At 40.4% G+C, this 24,896-nt stretch overlaps 1 protein-coding gene across 1 annotated transcript in view; it reads right to left on the bottom strand.

Annotated features, from left to right (window-relative positions):
- The window catches only part of IRAK3 (interleukin 1 receptor associated kinase 3), a 46,900-nt gene that overhangs the window by 7,569 nt on the left and 14,435 nt on the right, over window positions 1–24,896 (bottom strand). Inside the window, exons 3-8 of the mRNA XM_007126269.2 lie at window positions 19,376–19,440; window positions 18,697–18,751; window positions 17,320–17,471; window positions 13,315–13,379; window positions 9,954–10,068; window positions 8,945–9,063 (exon numbers count right to left, since the gene is read on the bottom strand). Coding sequence (XP_007126331.1) covers window positions 8,945–9,063; window positions 9,954–10,068; window positions 13,315–13,379; window positions 17,320–17,471; window positions 18,697–18,751; window positions 19,376–19,440 — 571 coding nt within the window. The remainder of the gene's footprint in view (window positions 1–8,944; window positions 9,064–9,953; window positions 10,069–13,314; window positions 13,380–17,319; window positions 17,472–18,696; window positions 18,752–19,375; window positions 19,441–24,896) is intronic.

Here is a 24,896-nt window from a genome sequence, read left to right as displayed (position 1 = left end):
TGTAGGCTGGCCACTGTCCATCCTATACCCACCACCTTACCTTAAAATCCTACAGAAATTGGTTAGGTGTCTCTAGAAGTTCAAGGACACCAATTTGATGTAACAAAGGTACAAAGGGTTTCAGGATAACCCTGGAGATCTCAACACCCTTGGGTTAATCAGTTTCAAGGCATCAGTTGTGTTTCAAAATAGTTCCAGAGAACTTCTGGAAGAACCTGACTAAACTAATATTCCCAGATATTTTAAGACCATGGAGAGAAAAATATACATATTGTTTGGTATGTATGTGTGCATGCATGTATGTATTCCTGTATATAAATAAATGAACATTGGGGTTTAGAGACAATAGTGGTAAATAAAATTAATAGGGAAAATTTTAATTTACATAATATTTGTTTTGGCATTCCTTAGGAAACATGAACATATTTGGGTATTTTAGAAGAAGGCAGGCACTAGGGGGAAAATAGGAAAAATCTGAGGAAAAAGAATTGCTATATCTAAAATGTTTCTTTAAAATAAAAGTAGTTTTTCTTGGCGGGGGAAGGGGGTGACGTCAGACAGGGAGGAGACTGGTTAATTAAACCATCAATCAAACAAACATTTGCATTCCCTGCACTTTCGGTCCCTGCTAAACGCTGAGCTGGAGCCCAGTGGCCTCACCACACACATCAGGTCTTGGGGGTTAAGGCAGGAGGAGCTGGGTCCGTGAGCAAGGGTGACGCAGTCACACTGAAGGAGCCCATCTGCGGCTGCCCACCCTCCTTCCCAACTACTCAGTCTTTCTAGTCCCTCACAAAGGAAATTCCCTATGCACTTACTATGACCGTATATATTTGATCAATTTCCATTTAAAAAAAAATTCATTTTTAAGCAGATGGCTTCTTCCTTCCTTTCTTTCCTAGACCACCTCCCCTGTATGAAAGACTGTTTCACTTGGCAGGAGACACATGGCCATACCATTCAGAGAACATGATCTTGTAGGAAACATTAGAAATGTTCCCCAAGATTATCTTCTCACTTTGGCAACATTAACAAGAATGAATGTCTGGGATGAAAAATGCCGGGGATAAAATGCATTTCAATTTAAAATCATTCATAAATGTGAAAACAGTTAAGCTCGCTAAGGAATAAGATGGAAATAACAAGAAGGTTTACTGCCTTCAGATGCTTTTATGTGATCCCATAATTCAAAAACATCTTCGTTTTCCCCAATAAAAATGTGAGGGTCTTTCGCCAAGAACAGAGACTTCAACTCTTTAGGATTCTTTTCTTTCAATCCTTTTCCTCCCCAAATTCCACCATCTGGAAATGGATTTTGTTTTTATAACATTCTCTTTGCAGAGTTCAAATTACTAAGACATTTTGGGGGTAACTAAACCAGCAGACTTCTTGAAAATACCTTTGAAATGTGGTCTCAGCTTCATCTTTGGTGTTCTGCAGCTGTGTCCTTGACAGTGTCTTCCTTCGAAGACCATTTACTCTCTCTCTCTGCTTGCACAAGGCAAAGATTCCGAATGCAGACCACCAGGCCTAATCTCCCCTCCAAAGTCGGCCGCCTGCTGCCGTTTTCACTAGGATCCAAGGTCAACATTTCCAAATTTGCACATACTAATTATGTTCTCCTCTCCTGTCCCATTTCCCTGCCTCTGCTGATGAAGCCGACATGCTCCCAGGAGTCCCAGCTAGAAAGGCTTAATTACCTAATAAGAGCATGACCGTTGGACCCACACAAGCGTGGAACCCACCTCCTCAACTCCATCTACAGACACGTGACTGAGGCAGGTTACTAACCTCTGTAAGTCTCAGCTATCTCCTCTGTCAAACCAATGATAAGACCAAACGATGCGTCAACTCCCCCGGCTTTCACTGAGCTCCCTGATACGTCTGCAGCCTATCAGCCGCGCTGAAGGTACTAACACTTACCAGTGCAGTCAGGATAGACTGGGCTTACTGCTGTCTGGGGGCCTTCTTTATGCTGCTCCCCTTATACCTGCAAAGTACTCCCTCCTACTTATTGTCATCCAAATCCTCTATGCAGCTTGATCCACTTCCTCCATGGAGTTTCCACTCGACTGCTCTGAATTCCAGCGGCCCTCCTTTCTCCAAGTTTCTACTGTACAGCCTGCACTCTTCGATTTGGCACTCCCTCAGAGACCAGCTTCTGCTGTTTACAGAAGCATAATGCTGAATCTCTAGAAGATACCAAGTAAACATCTGATCATATAATCAGTTTGTAAATTAAGAGAATTTGAAACCGTAAGCAGCCTTAGACCACTGGGCCTATGGCAGATATGTGGCCCAAATGTTGCCAAAACATCCTCCCACATTCTTGGCAGACATCACTAACTGAGTTCAGAGCCACCCACCCCAGATTCCCCTTCAACAAGGCACACGGGAAGTCATTATCAACCAATCAAAGATGGAATGTGAGACGAAACAGATTTGTCAGCGCTGCTAAAAGTATAACCACGTTTTTTCAGATGAGGTAAATGAGGCCCAGCTGGTTGAAATGACTCATTCTATGCAAAATAGCTTACACTAAAGCCTAGCCCTCCTATTTCCCTGTTCAGTGTTCTCTCGATTCACTATATTTAACTGAAAGAAACATCTTTTGATCCAGCTATTCGTAAAAGATCAAGAAACTGTTGATTACAAGGCAGAAAGGAAATGAATTTTATCTCTTCTTTTTAGTTGTATATAGATAATTCGGGCGCCAAAATAACGGCTAATGGGCGAGTCACATTTTGGAGCAGTGCAGAGGAAGTTCTAATAATTAGAGCTGCACCCAAATAGAGGTCTAACAATGTGCTGTGCAGGGGTCCAAGGACAGGTCAGATGAGATACCTGAGTCTCCATTAGGTGGGAGGAACTCAACTCACTGCCAAACCCTGGGCTGTGCTTCACAGAGATAATCTTATTTCATCCTCACAACCCTGGGAAGAAGTACAGTGGTTCTAGTTCCATATAAGGAGACTGAGCCTCAAGGAATTGAGTAATTTACCCACAATCGATCACACTGCTGGAAAGTAGTAAAGCTGGCGTTTGTACTGAGACCTGGGAGACCCCAAAGGCCACACCCTTAGGCAGTGACAAGAGACAGGGGCAGCAATGAGATCACTGGGGTGGGTGCTGGAAAGGGGGAAGGACAGGGAAAAGACTGGGGAGGGGTGTTTCTGGAAAACAGGCAAGTCAGAACTCTCCCTAACCTGCTCTAGGGTGAGCAGGTGTCTGGAGGTGCCTCCTGAAACATATCTGAGCTCACTCTCACTCGGAAGCTGATCAGGGGAAAGCTTGGCCAAGATCTAAGAAAATGTGGTGTCATGTCATTCTCCAGCCACAACCCCTAGATTTGTGAGTATAGAGCTTTAGAGTATAGATGAAATAGAGTACAGTACAAAAAGAAGCAGGTGAAATGGCACAGAATTTGAAAGCAAGAAGAGGTCCAACTCGAGATTATCCCACTTGGCTTTGATGTACAAGTGAGAAAACTGTGGCCTGAGAGTGGGGGGCAGGGCCTGGACTCGAACCCAGACTTCCTGTGCTCTTTCCATGTCACCCCCGTGACAGCATTTCGTGTTGCCCAGACAGAAGGTGCTGCTCACACTTCAGGCACCAGGCTGCTGAAGGATGACCTTACAATCTTCATTTTTTAAACTATTTTTAAAACGACGAAGGTGTGAGATTATCAAGCTTCTTTGCAGACAGAATTAATTACAGAGAATGAAAAGAAACTTTGGGATATCATTCAGCAACTAAAGACTCCTTCTTGAAATTTCTGATTCCCTGGTTTGAGATAGAAAGGTCTGATGCTGAGTTATTTTTTTTCTAATAAATTTTATTTTTATTATAAGAGTAGACATAATCCTTAAATAATTTAATATCAAGTAGAAGTAAAAAATAAGCCATTAAATGAAAAGCCACAGTCTCTCCATCTAATTAAAGCCTTATTGATATTTTGGTATGCTCCACTTTTAATCTTTTCTTTTTAATTCCTGAAGTTGTAGTTCTACAAGGTTATAATTGTGTACTGTTTACTATTTCAATTTGGCTTTTTGCACTGTCACTTTATGTACACTGTATGTTATTTCATACTATTAAAAACAATATTTAATAATGTCAAATGATGTATGATAACTCTTCGGTGATTCATCAGTCTGAGGCCCAAGTGCAGAGAAGAAAATAAAGGTTTTCCATTTCTCATTTCAACAAAAACAGAGCCCTGACTTACCCACAGAAAAGGTCACTGTTTTAACACATTCTGAGATGTCCTCTTTTGAGCCAATTATCAGGGCTGTGTCATAAAATGACATCTCTTCAAGAAGCTGCCTTTCCTCGCAAAGAATTAGAAAATTAATATGACAAAGGCCAAATAGTAGGGATTTCAGACGTCCCTGAAAGCACAAGGCTGTACACAGTGGGACCAAGAATCGGGGAGGCCCAAGTTTAGAGCGAAATAAAGGATTCATTTAAAAGAGATTCAGGAGGGTGATCTAGGTCCGCCAATTCACGTTTGGTCAAGACTGCAGGGGACTGAATGTCATTACCATCTGACAGATGTTCAGTGCCCTGAATGAAATGAGCTGAAATTTCACCAAAGGAAGTGGGGAAAGTCTACTGTTATAGTTGGCACTAATTAACACCTTTGCTGGCAGGCTCAGCAGAAAGGCCAAGAGTTCAGTGGCTGTGGAGGGGGCTGATTTGCTCTGGAACAGACGGGGACACACTGATGAGCCCTTGTGAAACCACAATTCTCAAATCAATGCCCAGAGCCCCAGAATTCCACACCTTGACACATGACTGGGTGGGTGTAATCTATAGATGGTTATTTTTGAGCCCCTGAACCCTTTGGAAAACCCAGAAAGGCAACAATCAGCAGCAGCCCCTTCACCAACAAAAAATAAAATAAAATACACTGCTAGCTTCATTTCCAGCTCAATCCTGCCTCTTCCATGAAATTCTACCCTTCTCTGATCAGATCTCTTTTGCTACTCGTATCAGTATTACCTGTTGAGCACTCTGTGTTATTTAAGTGATTTTATAGCTCAGCACATCCAGACAAATACCTGGGATACTGGCCTGAAAGAAACAGCCTCCTTTTAAATTGTGAGACCACCTAAGAGACTTCAGAACCTTTCTGTTCCCACCTATACCCCAGAGAGAAGAAGCCTCAGAGTCCCTTGTAAGAGCCTAGCTTATCAAACCCAGGTCCTCAGCCTAGGAAGTGTTCAAAGCTCCATCCAACCCTCTCCCCACAATTTTCCTTATTTTTCTCCAGTCTTATCTTTCATTATTCTCCAATCTCATCCTTTCCTCTCCAATCAACCAACTTGTCTTTTTTTTTTTTTAAAGTGTTTATTTATTTATTTATTTGGCTGTGCCGGGTCTTAGTTGTGGCATGCAGGATCTTTAGTTGCGGCACGTGGGATCTAGTTCCCTGACCAGGGATCAAACCCAGGCCCCCTGCATTGGGAGTGCAGAGTCTTGGCCACTGGACCACCAGGGAAGTCCCTCAACTACCTTGTCTTGATTTCATTATACACCCAGCATTTCTTTACTCTGTTCCCTTGAATAAATTATGCCTCCACCAGGAATATTCTCTTCCCTTCTTTCAACCAATTCACTGAACAATGACCATCTCCTCAAAGATTTGGCTTGGAACTACCTAATTAGAATTAGCCTTCTCAGACCAACCACACATTAGGCATATATAGTGTCGCACTATATATTTTCTGTGTTTTCACTATCTATCTGATCACCAGGTTGAAGCTTCAAGGTCAAGACTATGATCGCCAATGTCTTCCCCCCACTGTGGTCTAAGACAATGCTCTGCACACCAGCAGATGTTCCATAAATATTTGTGAACTAAAATGAATGTGATTCGCAAAATGTTCAATTAAACATGTGCTAACACAGAAATCATTTTTATTAAAAGAGAACTTAGTTTGTAGGTCCACTTTTCAAACACAATAAATTGATGATAGAGGTAAGGGCTATGGACTGAATATTTGTGTCCCCCCTAAATTCCTATGTTGAAATCCTAACCCCCAATGTGATGGTATTAGGAGGTGGGGCCTTTGGGAGGTGATTAGGTTATAACGGCTCCCCTCATGAATGGGATTAGTGCCCTCATAAAAGAGACCCCAGAGAGACCCCTCTCACCTTCCACCAGAGAAAAGATGGCCACCTGTGAGCTCTCACGGGACACAGAATCGGCCAGTGCCATGATCTTGGATTTCCCAGCCTCCAGAACTATGAGAAATAAACGTGTACTGTTTATAAGCCACTCAATTTACAGTATTTCTGTTAGAGCAGCCCAAATGGACTAAGACAATAAGTAAAAGGGTGATAAGTAAAAAGGCTGACTGGCCAGAACAGCTCTTAGCCTCCGCCTCTGCTACTCCTACCACTTCTTTTTTTTCTTTTTTCTCTTTTTTTTTTTTTTTTGTGGTATGCGGGCCTCTCACTGCTGTGGCCTCCCCCGTTGTGGGGCACAGGCTCCGGACGCGCAGGCTTAGCGGCCATGGCTCACGGGCCTGGCCGCTCCGCGGCATATGGGATCTTCCCGGACTGGGGCACGAACCCGTGTCCCCTGCATCGGCAGGCGGATTCTCAACCACTGCGCCACCAGGGAAGCCCTCCTACCACTTCTTGACCATTATAACAGGAGCCACCATTTAGTGAGTGCATCCTCTTTGCCAAGCACCAGATAGACTTTCTGCCATTTAACCCTAAGGGGTAGAAGCTATCATTCTCTTATTAGCACTTTGCAGAGGAAAAAACCTCAGGCGTAGAGGAGTCAAGCAGTTGGCTCAGAATCACATTTTAAAGCCAGCTTCTTAAACCAGATCTCTCTGATCTAAACAATTGTGGATACTGAACTAAGAGGACAGGATGGCAAGAAGGTGGGGAGGAAAGTACAAGAAAAAGAAAATCATTTGGTCACATTTTGCAGAGCGCCATGCAGCCGACTTTTCCTCCCTAACTGTGGCGGCTGCAGTGGTGTGGCCCCATCCTTCCTTCACGATCCAGGGAGGCACTCCGTCCCCAACAGGGAGGCGTGGCTGCTGAGGGCTCCCAGCTAAGCCCCAACCTGGGAATTGCCAGTGGGAGAAGAGAGCTGCCTCACCCCAATACAGCCCCACTCAGGGCTGGCTGGATGCCGGGATGCAAAAACCCAAGCACCTTGCCTCATTTGGGGATAGTTTCGAAGGACCACCCCAACTTTAGCAGTCCCCGTGGCATCTGCCGAGGCCTCTACTTCCATATCCCAGCTCAGCTTCCCCAACTGCCCAATTCTGTCTTCCTCCTCCTTCCCTTACTTTTGTTATTCCAGAGAGCATTCTCAAAAAATTCCCCTGCAGGCAAATCTCTGCCTCTGAGCCTACTTCCTGGGAACTTGCCTGAAGACACTTGCCAATCATGAGAAAGCAGAAATCAGGGTCACAGCCTGTGCTCTGACCTAAAAGCAGGAGAGGCATGCTGCGGGGGCACATGCAAATCTCCCTGCCCAGTGTCAGCTGTGGGAAAGCCTTGTGACTCAGGCAGAGCCGGGACCCTGACGTTCCCTTTGCTCTGGTCGGTGGCCTTCCCTGTCCTCCTCTCCCGTCAAGTACCAGGACCTCCACACTGTCTCCCTTCTCACCCCTCTATCCTATCAAGCTCTGCTTTCAGGAAAGGAGGTGATGAATCAGTCACACAAAAGGGACATGTTTTAAATGAACGGACTACTTCATGGGATTAAAAATAAGTTCAAGCCCGCTTTAAACCAAAGAAAGAATATGTATAGCAAAATGCCAGGTATTTATTTATCTATCTACCCAGGTAGAACATATATTTAAGCACCTACAGCGCTGAGCTGGCTGAGAGCTGAGTTGAAGAGGGAGGTTCCACTAGCTGGAACCTAGTGGTTGATTCCACCGACCGCTGAGACTTTCACTGTCCATCTCTGTCCCAGGCCCCATGAGGGCACACAAATTTTACGCCGATTCCACTGGCAGTTGATGAACTGCCACACTGCAACAGGAGCAGATGCCTACGGGTTGTGTCCCCTCCACCCTACCTCCACCACTCCCCCAGGACAAAACAAAATCTAGAGTCTTTTGATATGAAAGTCCCTTCACCAGAAAAACAAAGTAAGCAATCAGTTCCTCTTCGGTTCAACTCGAAGGCACACTTAAAGCTTTTCCCAAGATACGAGGTGATGGTTCACAAGAGGCAGAGTCTTTTAAATTCAGTCTCCCCTGCTATTCAGCAAAGGTGTATATACCTACTTTGAGACAGGTTCACGATGAAGGGCACACAGGAAAAATGCACAGTGGGGTGGGGGGTGGTTTGCTACAGGGTATACTCTTTGTCTGAATGATTCTTTACGTCTGCTGAAGAAGAAAAAAGACGGAAGGTGTTGCTTCTAATTTTCTCACGCGTCTCAAAAACGAACACTGGGATTGCCGCTCAGCTTGTCACAGGTGAGTACCTACAGCTAGGAGGCAGCGGGCTCAGTGGCATGGCAGGAGGCTGGAGACTCAAAGAGGAAGAATTTAAATTGCCGATCACTACTGTTATCTTGTGAGGAGTCCCTGTATAAGCCACTTAACCTTTCCTGAGACCTCAGTTTCTTTTTTTAAAAAACTGAGATGAATACTGGTTCATTTCACAGTTTGCTGTCCGGTATAATTAATAAAATACACAACACTGTATATCCTACACTGTTTTAATAATTCCCAAAGATAATACAAACTCTCCGATTGGCAATATAAGTGCAGCCTTTAAAATTTGGTAGACATGTTTTCATTAAAAGATAAGATTTTAAATATTTCAATGAGATTTCTTAACACATACACATACACACCAGGGAAACTATAGACAGAGAATAGGGTGAAGTCCGACTCATCCATGATGATGAAAGGGGCCTTCAGCTGTAACCTACAGCTCTGGGATAATTTACCTTGATATACTGCCACAGATGACGGAGCACGGTTCCGTGTTGTGCAAGTACTGAACGGCTTTGGTTGTTCCTATTAATATATTGATTCGAATGTGCCAAGAGAGTGGGGCTGTGTCACCCTGAAAAGACAACAGTAGTTGGTTTGGTTGTATTTTCTGAGTAAAAACCAATAAATGCTAATGAGGAGGTGGGGAGAGTGGGTAAATGAACATTGTAGTTTACCATAACTTTTTTTTTTTTTTTTTTGTGGTATGCGGGCCTCCCTCCGTTGTGGTCTCTCCCGTTGCGGAGCACAGGCTCCGGACGCGCAGGCTCAGCGGCCATGGCTCACGGGCCCAGCCGCTCCGCGGCATGTGGGATCTTCCCGGACCGGGGCGCGAACCCGGTTCCCCTGCATCGGCAGGCGGACGCGCAACCGCTGCGCCACCAGGGAAGCCCCTACCATAACTTATTTTTAATTCAGAATAGGTTTTCCTCTACTACCAACGCTGGTTCTAGGCCCCTTTATAGGCAATGGAAATACCCAATAATTTTAATGTTATTTTAATTGAAATATGGCTAATAAGATGTTTAAGAGTTCATCGAACAAGATTTTAAAATTATTGTGGCACAATAGTGTGGGTAATTGAGAATAATCTGTTTTTATTCTCATCTTAACTGAAATTTAACCAATTTGGAATCAGTTTGTAAACTTATCTTTCAGAAACATCACAAAAGAGAAACCATGGCATTTATTCAACCTCCTTCCTTCTCTTTAAGGTGTCTATCACTTTTATGTCTATCCTTTGTCCTGAATGGTACTTTGCGTAAAGTTATGCAAATAAAAATTATCTGAGAAATAAGGGTAGTTGATGTAAACTCATTTGAGACATGGTATCAATGAGGAGTAAGGACCCAGAAACTCTTCTGGCCACCATGTTGCACCACACACAATAGCTCAGGTATTTCAGCAGCTGCCCCAGGGCTTTAGAGGGTCAGAGTATCAGGCAGAGTAATAGATAGAACTTACTACACACTGTAATCTGTCAAAAAGTGATCCATTTCTCATATACGGATAAACCAGGCAAAACTTCTCACTCTCTGTAAAATATGCAGCCAACTCCAATATGTTTGGATGTTGGAACCTTGAAACAAAAGATTTTTTAAATCCATCAAACTGTTTATTCAAATAGGAAATGAATAACACTCTGTTTGGGGGATGGTAGGGTGGGTTGGGGAATAGGTATAAAGCAGAATATAAATTTGGCCAAGAGAGAAGGAATTTCAATGGACACATGATACAGATTTGCCTTCCAAATTGGTCTAAAGTGTTCTGACAAATATTAGCCAATATCCAAATATAAGGCAGACATTTTAAGAAAGTAAAGAGTTCTTAAGATTTGGGGTTTGGGGAACTTTACAACAAATAGAAAACAATATTTGATATTAACTAATTTTTATCAACATGAAACCCAATATAACTTATTTATTAAAGATAATAAACTGAAATTATCCATTTCATTGCTTTAGGTATACATGTGTAACTAAAATCACCAAAATAGAAGAGTTCGGAAGACTGTTTTCATTCATCCATTTACTGAATGCTACCATGTCAAGTGCTGTACTAGGCCCCAGTCACACAGTTAAGAGACATCCAATGCCTTCGGAAAGCTTGTATTGTTACCTAAAATCCATGTGACTAGTAAAGTTTGATGCTGAAAAATACATCACTGATTTTTAAATCCCAGAATTCTATGTCAGTATTGTATACATTTTTCAGGTTCTTTTTTAAAAAAACTCTATTTCTTGAGGGCATGTGTCATCACTGTGAAAACCAATGGAACCCAGTAATAGCTATGAAATATGAAACGTGTGAAATTCACCACACATACTGTGAACTCAGCTCAATTCAACAATTATTTATGGAACACCTCCTATGTCTTAGGCATGTCTGGTGATGTTAAAATAAATAAAGCTATTTTTCCATAAATGGTGTTATATATATAAAGTCCTATTATACATTTCTTCAGTAGCAAAACTTACCTATAAAACACACGTGTGTGTGCGTGTGTGTGTGTGTGTGTGTGTGTATATATATATATATATATATATATATATATATCTCCCTTCTGAGTCCCTCTATTCCTTCTTCCTCAAGAAAGGCAATGTGTGAGTGTGTGTAAGTGTATATACATAAACACATAATACAATCCCTTAAGTAGTTCCCTTAATATTAAACAAAAAAAACTCATCCTCAGGTCTCAGCTTAGATGTTACTTTTTCCAAGACACCTACTCTGCCGCCCACCCCCCTCCCCAAATTAGCATTTCCTCCTCCCTCAGTGCTCTGTACTTGCTTGTCTTATTATTTAACTTACTGAAATTGCCTGTCTGCTTGTGCACTTCTCTCCTAAACCCACTCCAGACAGTATGTTCTAAGAGGAGAAGCCTGCCTCTGACTTACTTACTAGTAAATGTCTGAGAAGCGGGAGATTGAGTATGATTCAGGAAATAAATTGGATCTTGTTAAAAAAAAAAAGTACGCTCTGCCTCAGTTTCCTCATCTGCAAAATGGGGATAATAGCAGGACTCACCTCACAGGATTGTTGTGAGGATTAAAGAATTAATACATGTGAAGTACTTGGTATAGGGCCTAAAACTAAAGAAATATTAGCAATATAAATGATAATGATGGCACACCAGGAATATTCAATGTCACAGAGTTGTTAATTCTCTCTAAAGTAATACATAAATGCCTCAGCAGAATAAATCCAAATGGATCAGATATACAAATGTAAAAAATGAAAATATAAAAGTACTTGGAAAAAATGGCATAATTATTTTATAACCTCTCAGTGGGGAAGGCCTTTTAAACTATAATATAAAACCCAGAATCCATAAGAGAAAGTATAGATTAAATTCAACTACATGAAAACTGTTTCCACATGGCAAAAACTAGAATAAGCAAAGACAAATGAAAATGTGGTAAAAAATTATTTGTATCTTGTAACATAAAAATAGGGCTAATTTTCTCTAACATATAAAATGCTCTTACAAACCATTAAGAAAAAACCCAACAGCCTAATAAAAAAATGGGCAAAAAACATTAACAGATATTTCATGGAAAAGGAAATATATCTCTTAATATGTGAAAAGATTCATTCATCGTAGAAAAAGAAATTTAAACTACACTGAGAAACCATTTCCACTTAGCAGATCAGAAAAGACTAAAAGAATAAACGCCATGTTATCAAGAATATGGGGAACCAGGCACTCTAACATATGACTGGTATAAGTGTAAATTGGTATAGCTTCTACTGGAGGACAATGTGGTAACATGTAACACATACAACAATTTGACCCTATAATTTTAATTATGTGAAGCTTTCTTAGTTTTCTAAGCGATATTAAAACTTAGATAAGTTTTCCAACAGGTATGAAATAACATATATACACATAAAATATCTCTGAAAAGATATACAGGAAACTGATTACTCTGTCGCCTTTGGGAAAATCAGCTGGGTGGTTGGATGAGAGTAGTGGAAGAAAATCTCTTGGCTTACCCTTTTGCCCTTTTGGAATTTTGAAGTGTCTGAACCTATTATTTATTCATAAGCAAAGAAATAAAGTTTAAATATAAAAACCTTCTTATTACAATTTTGGTTTTAGTTTTTTGTTGACTAAATGATATATTAAGTGTTTATACTTAGCCTCTAACATTTTGATTTCTGGTCCTGGGTATAAACGGAGAAGGATTTAGGATAATACCTCCCTCCCCCCAATTTATGTATTGGTTTAGAAAACATCTGAAAAGAACATTTTCTGTTTGTAAAGGGTGATGACTGAACTCTATAGGGTTAGGGGCCTTCAGTGAGACAGGCTGCACAGCTGCAGTTATGAATACATATGAAAATGAAGTCATTTTAGTTTGTCTCCAAGGACTTTCAGGCTCATGAATGAATTCCCAGAAAGTAACGTGCACATCGAAAGCACTTGATTTCTTTGTCTAAAACTCTCTTCCAGAGAGGTTTATATTGATGAAACAGTTTCTTGACTGGAATGTCTCTAAGAAAGGGGGGAAATGGTAAAATATATGCAATTCTAAAGTTCTAAGAATTAGTTTACATTCAGTCATGTTAGTCACACATGATTTAACCCATTTCCTTGTGACAGTTTCTCGTGAAAATATGTTCAAGTGAATTATGTAAATGGTCTATTTTAAAATGTATTCCAAGGAATATACTAAAGCAGATGTCAAAATTTTACCCAATGTTCTAACATCCAACCCACATTTATTAACTGCCAACCATGCCAAGCTCTGTGCTGTAGAATCAAAGATGAACAGAGATGAAAACCAGGCACAAGTGGAGAAATCCAAAGCAATATACTCACAGCAGTAAAACTTCAAGCTCAGATAAAAACCTCTTCCATTGTTTCTTACATTGCATTTTTTCCCCCTAAATATCATACAGAAAAACAAGAAAAAAAATAAGGAAAGGATCTCTCTATTTCTGGGATTCTTACCTAGGGTCTATAGTCTCCCTGAAATTAGATACTTTATGGTATAAATGCATATGACCATTTTTCTGGGGAGAGGATCCTTAGCTTGCATCAGACTTTCAAAAATCCATTAACCCCAAAACAGATTTAGAACCACTGCTTTTGAATTAGAAGTTTTTCATGCAATGTATCATACTGCTATATTTTATATTCAAACCCTTTCACTATATTTTGGACACATTTACATGAATTCAAAATATGTATTCAAAGAAAATCCCATGACAGAAACTCCCCACTTGATCTCAAAGAATCCTGGTTGTATTCTGATTGTATTGTATTCTGATTAGAATTGATTTCAATAATTTGGCTATGACTTGGGTCATTTGGCTGTTGGTTCAAGTTTACCTTTGTACTAATTTTGAAAAAATGGGCCCACTAGGAAAATGAAACATATAACTCCTTACTTCAAAGAAGATTCAGAAGCTAGCAGAGTGCCTGACATATGAATAAATTAATGAATTCAATAATATTGTATGGAGCACCTCCACTGTTCTCGATGGCTTCACACACCTGACATTGTTGCATGTCTCTGAATCTCAAATTCCTACCATGAAAGGGTTAAAGTAAGTGTGCTCCAGTTATCGTTTGCAAATTGCCAGACAGGGTAGAGTTCTTTTTTGTTTTTAATATTTATTTATTTATTTATTTATTTTTGGCTGCACTGGGTCTTCGTTGCTGTGAGCGGGCTTTCTCTAGTTGCAGCGGGCAGGGGCTACTCTCTGTTGTGGTGCGCGGGCTTCTCATTGCAGTGGCTTCTCTTGTTGCGGAGCACAAGCTCTAGAGTGCAGGCTCAGTAGTTGAGGCTCATGGGCTCTAGAGCACAAGCTCAGTAGTTGTGGCGCACAGGCTTAGTTGCTCCGTGGCGTGTGGGATCTTCCTGGACCAGCGGTCGAACCCGTGTCCCCTGCATTGACAGGCGGATTCTTAACCACTGCGCCACCAGGGAAGTCCCAGGGCAGAGTTTTTAGAGCTCTCTGTCCTCAGGAACAAAGGGAGAGAAGTCCAACAGGAATCCTGGAAACTATTTTCCAAGTTAACCCAAGAAGTCAGAAACAATAAACTAGTCTAACAAATCATTTGCAAGGACCACATTATGAGAATTTACATTTTAAAAAAACCACTGCCCTGGGAGCGAGTGGATTGGGTCTCAGGCCCACCTCTAACACCCATTATTTGTGACTTATTGTCACCAAGCCTCCCTGGAGTGTCCTAGTTTTCTTAATCTGAAAAAGTGAAGGGGTTAGTTTTTGTGTTCATGCTACCCTAGCACTCTTGCTGCTCAAAGTGTGTTCTGTGCATGAGGAATACCAGCTTCTCTGGGAGCTGGTGGGAAATGCTGAGTCTCAGGTCCCTACCCAAATGTGCTGAATCAGAATCTGCACTGTAAGATCCCCACGTGAGCTGTATGCACTAATCTAACACACCTAATAAGTACAGTTCCCAGCCTCAGTTCCTCTAAGAAAGGTTACTGAAATTAAGGTCTCAATGTTACAAAACTACATTTCTAGTAAAAAATGCTCTGTGGCTAAGGCTTCATTAAATTATCTCATTTTTCCTAATGTGTATGTGTATGTGTGTGTAGGACTTTGTACAGTCTCTAGGTCTTGGGTAACTTTGTTACCTCCTGTCTTTTTACTAATACTGAATAGCAACTAAATTCATGAAAACAGCCTATGTGCTTCATTCAATTCACCCAACAAACATTTATTGAGCAACTACTATAGGCCAGGCTCTGTAATAAGGTACTGGGATACAAAGATAAATAAAAGCTCCTTAAAGAAAACCACCCAGTCCACTGGGAGAGGCAGATGAAGAAATCAATACTATGAGACAGTGGTATTTTGCTGCGACTATACACAGGAGGGTCACCAAAACCATCCTGGAGGGGTCGGAAGCAATCAAGGAAATGATCATTGTCTTCGGGACAGAAAGGGCAAAGACATCCCATTCTGAAGCCAGACTCCTGGAAAGAACACTCCCAAAAGGGAGTGTGAGTTGGTGGCAGCTGCAGAGAGAAGAGGAAAGTAAACGCATGGAGTCTTTGGGGAGGTGGCCCTGGGGCTCAACCAGAAGAGAATGTACAAATGGGGCCAGGGACACACTGGCCCTAAGAAGCAGGCTTCAGTTAGGACACCTCTAGAGTAACCACATTCTTCTTGTTGAATGGTTATAACAATAGATTGTTTCATTTCTTCATTAGACATTCATCTTCTCAGGAATCTTGAGATGTCTATACAGAATTAGTGGGGCAAATGCAGTTTGAGGAAATGGACAACTTGGGTTAATAATTCTTTTAAAAAGGCCCTGTAATCTAAGCTGCAAAACTGGAACCACCTCAGATCCCTCCTTCTCCCCTATTTCCCCAGCCCTGTATAACAGATCACCAGATTTGCTCCATTTCACCTCATCTTTCAGACATAGTGGTTACCAACACTGGTCACACATCTGAACCACCTGGGGACGCCTACCACCACCACTGCTCTGACCCAACCAGATGCTGCAGAGCTCAGTTTTCAAAACACTTCCTGGGTGATTCTAATATTAAACTGGAGAATACAGGTTTCAGCCCTATCCACTTCAGTTTACACATCTGAAATATCCCTCTGCCAGGTCTTTCTACCTCTAGTCTAATTCCTGCCGTCTCTCCTCCAGTGCCCCATGCCAACTTCCAGTCCATCATCTGACCAGTAATCAAAGTGATACTTCAAAACCCAAATCTTGTCCTTTCACTCTCCTACTTAGAAACCATCCATGGACTTCACCTATCTTTCCAGTATCATCTGATGCCACTACGTTCCCACCCTCTCACACTAAACTCTACTCCACCAAACGAGCTGGTCTTCGTGAGTAAGACACAGGCTTTCATGCATGTGCCTCTAGGCCTGGGCACCTGTTATCTCTTCCATCTAGAAAGTACTTCCCTCGCTGCCTGGAAAATTCTCCTTATCCTTCAAAATCCAGTTGAAAGGTCACTTCCTTTCATTCACTTTTCCATTTGTTTACTGAGGAAATGTTTATTGCACGGTTACTCTGTGCCAGCCCCTCTCTGCCTATCTTCTATGTGATCCCATGACCTTTGGGGCAAATCTCTGCTAAAGTACTTATCACACTGCAATTTAACCTTTTCTTTACCTGTTTTCCCCATAAGACTGGGAACTCCTGGAGAATGTAACTATGCTTTATTCATCTCCACCCAACACGCAGCCCATAAAAGAAGTTTAGTGAATGTTTATTGGCTGTTGACCAACAATGAAGAACAGCTCTTTGGGTATGCGTGTGCAGACCTATCTCCTCCTGACTCCTGAGTCGGACCCCCAATAGGCTTTTCTGCTTCCCTGGCTGTACTCAGCTGTATTCTAACCTCCTGCTCTGAGCATTGCCGTGCTGCTCCTACCAAAGCCTCCTCTTTCCTCCTCTCCTGAACTGTGATTTAAGCCGATTCATAAAGTAGCACCGAATATCAGTCTGTGGCTTAGCTTGTGAAGCTGCCTGGAGAGGGCGCTGCCCATCCTAGAAAGCCAGGAAAACTGGAGCAGACCAGCACAATCCGACCATTTTAAGCAAAGTCCCAATGGTCCTAACAACGCTTTTCAGAAAAGCCTTTCTCAGGCCATACATCTGGGGAGGGGAAGGATTTAACTTCCACATTCCTGCAAGACAGGCATTCATTTCTCAGTCATTTCTCCAGTCACCAGAGGTCATATATCTTATTTCCATTTATGAAATTTTATTTTCAAGTACTCCTCCTTTCAATGTTGATGAAAAATGACACAATTTAATGTGAACTATGAGCCAATAAATGGAATGGATATCCTGTGATAGTAATTCTTTCCATACCTGTTTAAATAATTTAATGGCATATGTTCGGTTTTGGATTTCCACTCTGTATACCTCAAAAATTTCCCCTTCTCCGATTAAAAAGTCTTTGTGGAAATTTTTGGTTCCTTCTATGATGTTGTGAAAGCTGATGGAGGATTTAAACAATATTCCTTAGGAAGGAAAGTAGGGAGAAGATAAGTTACTTTTTCTCTTTTTAAGAATCAATCATCATTATAAAGAACCAAGACTTCCCCATTAGAAACAAATCAGAGCCCAGTGAAAAGTCAACAGAGAAAGGCCCAGGAGCAAAAACTGAAGCCCACCATGTGCTCTCTGTACATTTACTTGGGCCTGGCTCCCACCATCCCACAGAGCAAATGGCTTTTTAGATATTCAAACAAAAGCACTGTGATTCTATCACCTTTCCAAAGAGATCAGCCAGACAACTTAGTTGGGGAAACTTTTCCAAGACTGTTTCCCTGTCATTAGATCAACAGATTGCTGTTGACCCACTATGAACTAAAACCAGTAAAAATAAAAATTATAGAAGTGGAAATTTTGATTCTCTAAGCATGACTGGTAGAAACGTTTTTCATAAGCCAAATCCTCTAAATAGCTAACTAACTTGCTCAGAGTAAATTAGGAAGATGCTTCAGCTTTTTAAAAAACATCATCTAAAGCAGAGATTGGGAGGAAACATTTCAAAGGTAATCAAATACAAATTCAAAGGGAAAAGCTTGGCTAAATGCTTCAGAGACCAATTTTGGCTATATTTACACACTTAGTCTGTTTGATTTAAACCTTTTTTGCGAAACATTAAAGGACTACAACCTTATCTAGCTATTCTAATTCTCTTTTGAACCAAAGAAGCATCGGATCTAGTGGCAAAGATTAGGCAAGGCAGCCTTAAATAGCCACTAAAGTTTATCAGAATGATTCCCAGATAGAAGTAAATTATTCTCCCTGCTGATAAAGTAGGAAAGTCGGTGTGGAAAATAACTGATTTTCATAGTGACCTTCAGCACTGCTCTACAATCACCTCTAAAGATTTCTCTGTAAGTGCTATGAAAATTTCTAAAACTGTATAAAACCCAATTTTTAAATGCCTTCCTATGACACATAAAAATAGCAAGTGTCATGAAATTCTCCTGAGACCACAATTATGCTCTTTACTGGCCAATGAATTTTTAATATAACAATAATATATCACCCATCAGAACTATGTGTCAGTCAAAATTGAGAATATTTTGATATCTATGAAAAATTTATCTTGAATTTGCATATTAATGAATAGTTATTATGTTTATTGGATCTTTCTAAATTTCACTTAAAAGAATTCATGAATTCACTTAAAGGAAAACATGATTTAAAGAAAAGTTGTTTTGTTTTTCTTACCTTTTTCATTATGCTCAGGAACAAGAACATTATCCACTGTGACACTAGCTGTTTCCTAAGAGAAGAAATACATATTAAAGTATAATTCAATTTCATAAAGTCTAGAAAGAACAGAACCTCAACAGAAATCCAAAGTTCCCCCTGGGACTGTACAGTGCAACAGGGTGGAATCTAATTTAGAAGAAAGCTAGTAGAATGCAAAGTTATTTTATTTTATTCAATAGTATTCACTGCTATATATATTTAAGGCTTCCATACCAACGGTAAAAACTCAAGTATCAAAGTCATAGTTATAGTCAATTTTAAATGACTTCTATTGCTGTAAAAATGATCACCGCTAATTTTCTTTAATAAAAACTAACAGTAACATGCAAAACACTAGAACAGGAAAACTAAAAGCTGAGTTAAGACAAATGCGTAACTTACAGTACTCTTAAAAGTTCTAAGACTCATCTCTGACAGATCACCGAGAGGACAAAGCTCTTAACTCTTCAAACATTTACAAATCTCCAATTTCCTGAATCCCCAAATAAATGAACAAGAATGAGAGCTAAAGCTCTCCAGACTTTAAAAAAGTACCTGCAAATACAGCATTTTTCTGCCTGATAATTTCATTCCTTACGCTCAATTATATATGCAACAGGGTTCAAGGGTCATTCCCCATGCGCACACACTCTACCTTGGATAACATGATCGGAAATCCTTTTCCCTGATGACTCTGCTCTGAAGGATTCAAGGCTGCCCCTGAAAGAGAAATAAGGGAAGCTAGATACAAAAAATGTTATGTCCTTAACAAACTTTTTTTTTCTTTTTTACACTGTGAAAATAAATACCTTGCTAGTAAGGTTCATTTCTAAAGCTCAGTTTCATTCCCATTGAATGGTTACAAATTTCCATATGTGAAAGAGCTTTCTAATGATCAAATATACAAACATACCTTTGTTCACTTAAAACATGAGCACCTATCTTTTTTTCTTATTTGTTTGTTTGTATTTTTGTTTTTTTAATTTTTGGCCGTGAGGCATGGCACGGGGGATCTTAGTTGCCTGAGCAGGGATCAAACCCGTGCCCCCTGCAGTGGAAGCTCGGAGTCTTAACCACTGGACCGCCAGGGAAGTCCATGAGCACCTATCTTAAGTTATTGTTAGACATCATTAAAAATATTAAAGTATGAAGGAGAGAATTGACAGGAAAAAAGCAATGTTGTTATCAGTTTTTTGTACATGTATTTAAAATTTTTACGATTATGGGATATACCTCTCTCGGTTAGTTCACTTTTTATCCCATCTCGTGCCATAAGGTATTAGAGGGGTGAGTGAGTGTGTGTTGTGTGTGTGTGTGTGTGTGTGTGTGTGCGCGCGCATGCGCGATCAATCACAAATGCCCACAAATGCTGCCCAATTGAAGACTATTACTTCTGTCTGAACTAAGGAAGTCTATGTAGCTTCCTACAAAAAATTAAAACTCTGCAATATTTTGCTGTTACTTCTGACATTTTGATTCAGACTTCAGAAGAGTTTTATTTCATCTTCTAGTTTTTCTTAGATTGTATTCTAATGGTTCCTAGATTATTTTGCTTAGAAGACTAGCAACAAAATACAATCAATTAATAATAAGCCTCCTTGAACAAAACTATAAATCAATTAGACCGAACAGACATCTATAGAACATTCCATCCAAAACAGAAGAATATACTCATACTTTGCAAGTGTACGTTGAACATTCTCCAGATCACGTTAGGCAATAAAATGAGCCTCGATAAATTTGGAAGGATGAAATCATACAAAGCATATTCTTTGACTACATGGAATTAAAGTAGAAATCAAGGGCTTCCCTGGTGGCGCAGTAGTTAAGAATACGCCTGCCAATGCAGGTGACACGGGTTCGAGCCCTGGTCTGGGAGGATCCCACCTGCCATGGAGCAACTAAGCCCGTGCGCCCCAACTACTGAGCCTGTGCTCTAGAGCCCGCAAGCCACAACTACTGAGCCCGCATGCCACAACTACTGAGCCCGCGCACCTAGAGCCCATGCTCCGCAACAAGAGAAGCCACTGCAGTGAGAAGCCCGCGCACCGCAATTAAGAGTAGCCCCCACTCGCTGCAACTACAGAAAGCCTGTGTGCAGCAATGAAGACCCAATGCAGCCAAAAATAAATAAAAATAAATACATTTTTTTAAAATGCAAAAAAAAATAAAGTAGAAATCAATAACAAAAGGAAATTTTTTTTTGGAAATTGACAAATACATGAAAATTAAACACCAAACTCATAAATAACCAGTGAGTCAAAGAAGAAATCCCAAGGGAAATTAGAAAATACTTTATGATGAATGAAAACAAAAACACAATATGCCAAAACATATGGTATGCAGCAAAAGCAGCGCTTAAAAGGAAATTTATTGCTGTTAATGCCCACCTTTAAAAAGAAGAAAAATATCAAATAAATAGCCTAAACTTTTGCCTTGAGGAACTAAAAAAGAAGAGACAACTAAACCACAGGAAGCAGAAGGAAGGAAGAATTAAGACTGGAGTGGAGGGCTCCCCTGGTGGCGCAGTGGTTGAGAGTCCGCCTCCCAGTGCAGGGGACATGGGTTCATGCCCCCGTCTGGGAAGATCCCACATGCCGCGGAGCGGCTGTGCCCGTGAACCATGGCTGCTGAGCGTGCGCGTCCGGAGCCTGCGCTCCGCAACGGGAGAGGCCACAGCAGTGAGAGGCCCGCATACCACAAAAAAAAAAAAAAAAAAAAAAAAAAAAAAAAAAAAAGACTGGAGTGGAAATAAATGAAACAGAAGAACAGAAGAGAAAAACAGAAGAGAAATATCAATGAAACTGAAGCTGGTTCTTTGAAAATATAAACAAAGTTGACAATCTTTTAGTTAGACTGACCAAGAAAGAAAGAAGACTCAAATTACTAAAATTAAGAACAAAAGACATAACTACTGACCTTACAGAAATAAAAAGAATTATAAGGGAATACTGTGAACAACTATTTGTCAAAAAACTAGATAAATGATATGGACAGATTCCTAGGAAGACACAAACTACCAAAACTAATTCAAGAAGAAATAAACAACATGAATGGGTCTGTAACAAGCGAAGAGATTTAATTAATATTTTAAGACTTCCCATAAAGAAAAGCCCAGGCCCAAATGGCTTCACAGGTAAATTTTACCAAACATTTAAAGGAGATTTTAGACCAGTTCTTCACACATTCTTCCAAAATAGAAGAGGAGGAAACAACTCCCAAATCTTTCTTTGAGGCCAATATTATCCTAATATCAATGCCACACAAAATAGCACAAGAAAACTACAGAGCTATATCCCTTATGAATATAGATGAAAAAATCCTCACCAAAATACTAAATCCAGAAACATATAAGAAAGATGAGGTACCATGACCAAGTGGGATTCATCCCAGGAATCCAAGGTTAGCTTAATATCTGAAAATATACCACATTAATAAAATGAACAAAACTCATAAAATCCAATAATCTATCATGATGAAGCTCTAGGGAGAGAAAAAAATTTCCTTAATTTGGTAAAGGGCATCTGTGAAAAACTTACAGTGAACATCGTACATAATGGTGAAAGACTGAATGTTTTCCCCTTAGATCAGGAACAAGAAAAGAACGTCTTGGTCTTGCCACTTCTATTCAACGTTATACTAGAGGTTCCAGCGAGGGCAATTAGGCAAGAAGTAACAAACATCCTGAATAGGGTACTGTTGTGTAGAACAAAATTTGAAGTTTGGGGGCTGCAAGGGCACTAAACGCCATTGTCCTTTTGCTGCACATAAAAAGAGAGACCAGACTTCACTGTCATATAAAATGGAAGATTCAAAATGGCTTGACTGGGCTTCCCTGGTGGCGAGTGGTTGAGAGTCCGCCTGTCGATGCAGGCGACACGGGTTCGTGCCCCGGTCCGGGAGGATCCACATGCCGCGGAGCGGCTGGGCCGGTGAGCCATGGCCACTGAGCCTGCGCGTCCGGAGCCTGTGCTCCACAACGGGAGAGGCCACAACAGTGAGAGGCCCGCGTACTACAAAAAAAAAAAAAAAAAAAAAAAAAAAGGTTTGACTAAGGTGATTAAGGTGAAACCATCCCACCAAATGGAACAATTTTAAGGAAAGCTAGGCAAAAATAGATTATTTAGATAAGTGATAACTCTGTTCATGGTAGCAACAAAGAAAGACTAAATCTTTTTGCATTTCAATTAGGAGCTCCAACTCCTGACTTCAGTGAGCTGCTGTCATAGGAAACACCTGTGCAGCAGGTTACATTTTTTTTAAATGTTTCCAATGAATCATCATGTCGCTGCTTTCAACAAGCTATACAATTAATGTTTTTAAGATCATAATTCAAAGCATTAATTCAATAAACTGTAGATAAATAATGCTATTTTCCTTAGCAAAGGATTCAGAACAAAGCACTATCCTCCTTTTCATCTCAGATGTATCTATCTCCTGGTATTAGGGCAGTAAATAATTGCCTTTCCACAAATCAACTAATCCCACATTGTAAAAAATAAATTTTCCATGTGCAACAGACTAGGAGTCAACCAAGGATGTGGAATTTTTGTCCATATAATTCCCCGCTGCATAAATAAACAACATAAAGTGTGAAAAGACACCCTGAAATCTATTCCAGAACACTTAAGTATAAAATATACCCGTGTCCTATCAAATTGGTGTGAGTTTATACTGTGAACAACAAGTCACGTGGGTGGTTTCAGTGGCTGGAAAAGGTTCAGATAATGAAAAGGCATTACATTTACAGCTCCCAGAGACTCACTGCATTTTGCCTGATCAGTCAGCTTCAGAGTGAAGCATTCTGCCGTACAAAACTAAGTCAAGGGACTTCCCTGGGGGTCCAGTGGGTAAGACTCTGCACTCCCAATGCAGGGGGCCGGGGTTCGATCCCTGGTTGGGGAACTAGATCCTGCATACATGCTGCAACTATGAGCTCACATGCCGCAACTAAGAGTCCGAATGCTGCAACTAAGAAGTCCACATGCCACAACTAAAGAGCCACATGCTGCAGTGAAGAACCCCCGTGCTGCAACTAAGACCCGGAGTGGCTAAAATAAATAAATAAATAAACATTAAGGGGGAAAAAAAAACCTAAGTGAAGAAATAGTGTGCAACAGAAAAAAGGGATTAGCCAAGTTATACAGATAATATCATGGTGGAAGCCTATTGGGAACTGTCTAATACCTTAATGTGAAAAACCTATAAAATAAAAGTCATTCTGCAGCTACAGTTTTCTGGTACAAACCTCTTGGGATTTCTTCTTGTGTGTGCAAAGCTTCTTTAGGTGATGAGGCAGTGGCTTGAGTGGACAAAATATATTATCAAAGAGCATGTGTGCAAATACACAGAACTAAAAATATGCCTGGATGAAAAAGCCAAAGAATAAGCCTGATGATTTAAAGGAGTTTCCAACCTAAGAGCCCTGAATCTATAACATAAGACCCAAGATCACTCAAGATCATTCTTGTTGAAGTCAATGAATCTAAAGTGGAATAAACAGAACAGGTGACATTGGGAGATTATTTTATCGACAAAGAATGAACAGAGAAAACTTCATGAGCTTTATTTATCAGGTTACTATAAATGTAATGCATGACACAGCATCAGAAAGAGAAGACAAAGAGAGGCAAGAATCAAGTCACTGTGAAATGGACAGTAAACAGGTTAGAAGTTAGAAAGCCGTGGCATAAGAACAGCAGTGAAGATAATAGAGAAATCCCAGGGTTATTTTGGAGGTATCATCCGCACTAAAATACAGGGGGGAACCCAATTATTTTTAACTTCTAATCATATGGTAAAACAAATTATAGCATTATTTGTATTTTACTCATATTGTGGTTCTGGTCATGTTTATGACTCAGAGAGTCAGAGTTCTGGACAGAGAGCTGATTCTCTTAACTAAGTGAGAATGAAACATTTTAAGAAGTGTAGCTTGTGAATAAATATTTTTTAAAAACCAAACTATAAAGTGGTAGAAGGGAATGTGTTGTATAAGTTAGGCAATAAGAAAAGAAAGTATCAGACACAAAAATGGGAAGCTGCAAACCCCGCTTCAGATAAAAGTCACAGGTAAGGAATCACTGACATACAGCATGACCAGTCAATGTCTTAGATAAAATACAATATTTACAAGTTACAATTCATATAAAATTGAGTAAGAGCCATATCGTTAG

Source organism: Physeter macrocephalus, chromosome 6 (genome assembly GCF_002837175.3).
Source record: "Physeter macrocephalus isolate SW-GA chromosome 6, ASM283717v5, whole genome shotgun sequence".
In the NCBI taxonomy this organism is placed as follows: domain Eukaryota; kingdom Metazoa; phylum Chordata; class Mammalia; order Artiodactyla; family Physeteridae; genus Physeter; species Physeter macrocephalus.
Note: the sequence above shows the minus strand (reverse complement) of the source record. Positions and strands in the feature narration are given on the sequence as shown.